Source organism: Eurypyga helias, unplaced genomic scaffold (genome assembly GCF_000690775.1).
Source record: "Eurypyga helias isolate BGI_N326 unplaced genomic scaffold, ASM69077v1 scaffold38746, whole genome shotgun sequence".
NCBI lineage: Eukaryota > Metazoa > Chordata > Aves > Eurypygiformes > Eurypygidae > Eurypyga > Eurypyga helias.
In genome coordinates, this window is record NW_010255391.1 from 19064 (window position 1) to 25109 (window position 6046).

A 6046-nucleotide genomic window follows, 5' to 3' on the forward strand; every position below is an offset into this window, starting at 1 on the left:
TTACACAAGAAACAAGTAAGAATGTGAAAAGTAACCAAAATTAATTTTTATTAGTGCTTGTATTGTATAAGGATTTGTTAGTTACTATTTTGCTACCTAGAAGATAGCTCTGATAAAATAATGTTAAATACCAAAATAATTGTTAAAGATAGAAGTCAGCACTGGTGACTGACAGGCCTGTGCCAGAGATCCATTGTGTAGAAACCTATTAACAGCCTTCTCTGAAGAAACACAAACCAGTCAGATCAGGTCTGGGAGCTCAGGTGAAAACTTCCAGAGGTCTTTGAAGATGAAGCTTCAACACACAAAAAAACCCTTTTATAATTAATAAAAAAGTAGTTTGGATTCTAAAGCCTCAGTTTAGTGACTGGAGCATTCGGACAAGGAACAAAACCAACTGCAGGTATACAGCCCCCAGTGCTTAGGAGAAATGCCTCTGTTAATTACTCACCTTAGTTGACAAGGAGAGATTTAGTTAGGTTAGACAATGTATTTTTAGACTCTGGTTAATTTTTAATCCTGATCTTTCTGTTTGTGATAATTCTATGGATGGGTAAACACATTTCAGATCTAACAGTTTTCTTCTGACATTGCCGTAACTACCAGCTGAGTTTCTGAAGCTGACTCTGGATGATGGCCTAACAACTGCTGGGGCTTCAGTGGAAGTAATGGGATAAGTACATAGAAGATGCCATAAACCAGCTATTCAGTCAGAGGCATAATGAATTAAGGGATTCTGCTCAAAGAAACATGAGCAAAAGAACAGTCATTTCCAGACAACCTCACAGAGAAACAGAGATCAAGACCATACATAATGCTCACATCTGAACCATTGCCTGCCAAATTAAAAGAAGCTCAACATGGACACATGCAAAAGCTATCTGAGCCAGTCGCACACAACGACCTAACAACGCTGTGACTTACACGATTTTGTTTTAAAGATCCCTGATACTTCTGTAGTTTCCATCAGGCCAAGGAAAAGTGCATGACAGACTCCTTAATCTGTCCTAGAGTCATCACTCTCTATTCTTGATAAATCAACTTACTATAATTTCACCTGAGAAAAACTGATCTGACACTTAACAAACCACATTTTCCAGAAATACATTACATTTCCTGCCAATATGACTCTGATACAACACATGCTGACTCAAACAAAAGTTGCAAAGTAAGACTAGCTTGATAATCACAATACTGCATCTTACCTCATTGAAATCTCCAATCCTTGGAATGTGATTTTTCCTACTTTTGCCAAGGACCGCTCCAGAATTAGAAATGACCACTGCAGCATTCCACAGAGTTCCCCCGTGTATTTCATCTCGCTCCAGGATTGGAGACACCACAACCATATTGTATTTCTTTGCCAGCTATACAAATGAACACAGTTCTTCCATTACACACAAGCCTGCAGCAATTATTTTCATTTTTTGTTCATAAGGAAGGATTGGGAAAAAAAAAAAATTCACCATGTACATTGCTCTGTTTTCAGCGTCTAAGGCTTAATCTGCACTGGTATGCCCTCACTGCCACAGCTCCTTTGATGACGTATACATCACAGAGGGCTTTCCACCTGAACCCTTCAACTAGAAACGCAAGGTGCAAAGCCAACCTCTATCTACTGACAGGTGTAAGAGGAGATAGAGCCCATCCTATTCTTTCATTCTGGCACACATACTTGTGGTATGCCACAATGAAAAACACCATGGCTAGCTGAAAACAGGTATTTAAATAAAACCCAAACATAAAATAGCATTCCATGCTAACTATGTTAAATAACATAGGTGTGAGTGAGAAATACAGCAACTTCTGACTGCCAGTTTACTAGGACATTGTCTTTTCCTTCAAAGCACTTCTTTTATTTCTCCGTACTTCCATAGTATCATTAATTCCACAGTGAGAAGCAATACACACTTGCCCTAGATCAGACTAAAGATATTATGCTGTCTACAAAAGCTTAATAGGTCAGTGCATATCTGGGCAAATTTGACATCAGATCAGTCTTTGTTTGTCTCAGTCACTTGTAAAAAATAAAAATAATTTAAATCCTTTATTAAAAAAAGCTGTCAGCAAACAGAAATAAACTCTGCCACTCTTGCAATCAACAGTCTCTGGCAAAGTAAGAGCCAGAGATTAACAAATCTCCTTGGGAGCATAAAAAGCCCCCCACGCTTTGTGTCATTTCACAGGGAGATGCATTTGTGTGAACGTTTTCCCTGTTCAGAAAATATTAGCTATTCTTGTCCTCACACTTTCATACAAGCATTGTTTAATGCTCAACTGTTCCAAGCAAGAAACACTTTTTAAATGGAAATTAAAAATACTTGTATGAAGAATCGCTCCTCCCTGGCAAAATTCAGGAAGAGCCGAATGGGCAGTTTCATCTGCCTTCCATGGTACAAAGCATAAATGCAAAGTAGCTTAAAAAATAAACATTGAGCACAGCTGTTGTTGTCCATTTCTACTTCACTATCACAGTATTTGTCAAGCAAGGGGAGAATTTATTTTTGATTATTTTGTTTTTCCCAGTGGTACCAAACCAGTACCTAAAGAAGAAATCCAATCTAATCAGTGGCAGTTATGGGCTGAGGTTGGAGGCTGGATGGCAAGGGGGTCTTGGGCTTTTTTTTACCTCTTGACAGAATTTTGTTGTTGGCCCATTCTCTGCTGACTCAGCAAATTCAGTCCATGGAAGCCTCTCTCTTGTACAAAAAGCAAAGGGCATGGCTGGAAAGCACCAATGCAAGACAAAAGTTACAAGAGTGTTCATGTCACTCAGGAACACAGTTTGCATGAGTACATATAAAAAATTAAACACGTAAGAATGATTCAACTGTTCTCCTTGTTTAAAGGCAAAAGCTATTTAAAAATATTTTTAGCAAGGGCAAGGAGTTTTAGGCCCATGCAGAGCAAAGTAGAAGAGACAGAATGCACTTCGTGAAATCTTGCCGGAAATAAGAATATGAAATAATCCCCAGTCAATAGTGTACACTTTCAGTGAATACCCTGTTTTCACAACTCAGGCCTTCATTTTGGTTTTTGCCTCTATTAAGCCTCAAAGACTCCATTTTAATTAAAATTAGATTTTTTTAAATTTTAGCACCTATTTAGAAAAAAATTTTTAGGAGACAAAAATGAGGAAAGGATCACGAAGGGTGACACAAAGATGGTGCACACCTATAAATATCAGTGGTGCAGCACACACTAGTCTTCAATGTAACAGACCTCACACACATCTTCCATACAGCTCTGCTAACTAAGACTCTGTTTTGTCCTGTACAAAGCAAATCAACTGTTGTATCTTGGAATCTTCTACTGTTTACTTGCAAGACATCTAGTACAGAATACTTGTTAAAATAGAAGGAACTTGACCTCTGACAACCTAGAAGGAACCACAGAAAATACTCACTCCAAGCCTCCTGGAAACAAATGATGTTGACGCCACATATTGCAGCTACTTCCACAATCTCCTCAATTCGTCTGTGTAGTGCAGCCACCTGATTGCGAGAAGAGTCACGCTGTAATAAAAGCTGTATGTTCTAACTCACCTGTATATTAATAGCCTGGTTTTACAAGCTCTGTTCAGTTTTACAAGCTTTGCACACACTAAGTTCATCCTGTTCTATACTTAGTCCCATTGCTTTCAGGGGGAATAACTCAGGAAGTTATGATTCTTGAGCACTGATAATGGAGAGAGTTACATACAGATTTTTAAAAGCATTTAGATGCTGAAAATAGAGAAGGCAATCCAATGAAACTCTAATTCTATGGTTACAACATTTAAATATATTGCAACTCACTGATGACTGACTTGGAAATAGTTAAAAACCTTAACAGAATTGGCAAAAATTATAAATTTTGCTGCTTATCGTAAACAACCTACAGAACGATGTTAAGTAAATGTGAATTCAAAGTGAAGCATTCAGAATCTTAAAACATGAGGTGAAGACAGTCCATTTCCTTGGTTATCTCCAAATTCTGCTCACACGCAAATCTTGGGACACCCACTAGAAGTTATCAACTCCAAACTATTTTCTGAATCCCTCTGTCCAAAGAGCTAAGTAGATTATTACTAAGGAAAAAAAAATCAAAGCATTTATTAATTAGTCAAAAAACATTGGTTCAAAGTACTTTTTTCTTGATCATTCTACTTAAGAGATAAGCACAGGTGTAGCACTTTGCATTTAAAAAAAAAAAAAAAGACCAAAGACAAGTCAACAGTAACCTACAAACTCAACAACTGCACACAGATTTACAGAAGTAGTTAACTAGTTATTTATAAGGGAAAATCATTAATATAACTGGTAGTCTTTTTAACAGATGCTACGAAGAATCCATGGACTTTATCCACATACTGAATTAATTACTTGCACCTGTGACAGGTAATCTTTCCAAAACAAATTACCTCAGAAATGTTCTGTCCTGTCACTGTACAAAACTACTACTACCAGAAAATCTTATAAACATGGTGTTTTCTTTCACTTTTTAAAATCTACTTTTAGGAGGCTATTTCTATATATGTCACCTCAGTGCTTTTGTGTCCAAGATGTAAGGAGAGGATAGTCACCTCATAATAAGATTTGGTTGACTGCTGTACAAAGAATAATGAACACAGCTTTATTAATCTGTGTTTACTCTAATGGATTTTCCTATAACGGAACATTTCTCAATTAAAACCAAGAACTGCACCTGTGGTTTCCCTGGATTGCCATCTCTTTTGATTTCTCGTAAATGATTTTCTGCTTCATTTTAGAGACAAAGGATTTCATGTACAAAAGCAGTAACTGAATACTTAGCTTTGGAAAAACTGCAAACAGGTTGGGCAATTCACTAGGTAAACACAACGCAAGAGATGTTTCTGAGAATAAAACTGAATGTGTCATTTGGATTTCTTACAGTATGTGGCATTAAGACAGAGATGAGTCCTATATTGCCAGACAATCACCACATTTCATTATGGATTTTCCACCATCAACAACTGAAGCATGCGATTTCTCAATCCAGTAGAAGAGGAGTTACACACAAACGGCCCAGATCCCAGTTTGTGTACCTGGACTGCCACAGCTGTGTCTGTAGGAAGTGGAATTTTATTTTGTACCAATCCTACTCGAACATTACGCGGCCTCCTCAATTGCTCTGCTGCTGCTTCAAATCCATAGCCCTGTAGCTCAAAATCTCTTTCCTGAGCCGCTGATAGAGCAGCAGCTGGCAAATTAAGTTTTCTGGATCGAACAGAAAACAAAGACATTTAAAGATGAGATGTGCTCCTTTTCTGCTCCGAATGCAATGGACCCAACGGCTCACAGGGGTACTGCCTATCCCTGCAGGGACACCCAAGCTCCCATGCCCCCATACGCAACTATCAGCCAAGGGAACAGTCAGACCGTAGCCAGGCCATGTGCAAACCTCACTGCTCTCATCCACAGCAGCAAACTCCCCGTCTCCTCCTCTACAGCTCTGATTCCCAGATACTATCACCTTGCTATGGAAACCAAGAAGCACATACGCACAAACTTCCACCTGCCACCCCCAGATTACAAACACCTCCCCCCCTGCGTGTTTTTCTTCATGTCAGATCCCCACTTTTTCAGCTCCTTCACCCTGAAGCCACCACCTCCCCAGCTCCCCCTCAAAACTACCACCCTCAGGTCTTTCATTCCAGTCAGCCACCTCCTCGTATGACCCCTCTACCATCCTGCTTCCCGGCCTTGGATTACCCCCAGACCACCGCCGTCATCTCCCCACAGCCCAACCTCACCGCAGTGCCACAAGCACCACAGCACCTACCCTTCTTTCTCCTTTCAGCCCAGCCCTGCGTCCTGCGCACCCGCCCTCAAACTGCCACCTTCCCGCTCGCTCCCGGGCTGGGCATCTATCGAGGAGAGCCAGGGGGAGGAGGGACACGACGGGACGCTCCCCCGTGGGGGAGAAGGAGACGAGCCCGTCCTCGCAGCGCACCTTGCCTCGCCCCCATAGAGGATCCGCTTCACCTCGGCGAGGTCCTCAGGCGGGATGTGCTTCTCCAGGCAGGACTCCAGCGACTCCAGGC

The 6046-nt window shown here is 40.5% G+C and overlaps 1 protein-coding gene across 1 annotated transcript in view; it reads right to left on the minus strand.

Annotated features, from left to right (window-relative positions):
* Nucleotides 1–6041, minus strand: part of UPB1 (ureidopropionase, beta) — a gene marked incomplete at its 5' end in the record, with an annotated part of 15728 nt that extends 9687 nt beyond the window's left edge. The window contains 5 exons of the mRNA XM_010153314.1: nucleotides 1206–1367; nucleotides 2630–2724; nucleotides 3407–3494; nucleotides 5048–5219; nucleotides 5956–6041. Of these exons, the coding sequence (XP_010151616.1) occupies nucleotides 1206–1367; nucleotides 2630–2724; nucleotides 3407–3494; nucleotides 5048–5219; nucleotides 5956–6041 (603 nt within the window). The remainder of the gene's footprint in view (nucleotides 1–1205; nucleotides 1368–2629; nucleotides 2725–3406; nucleotides 3495–5047; nucleotides 5220–5955) is intronic.
* Nucleotides 6042–6046: the final 5 nt, after the last annotated feature.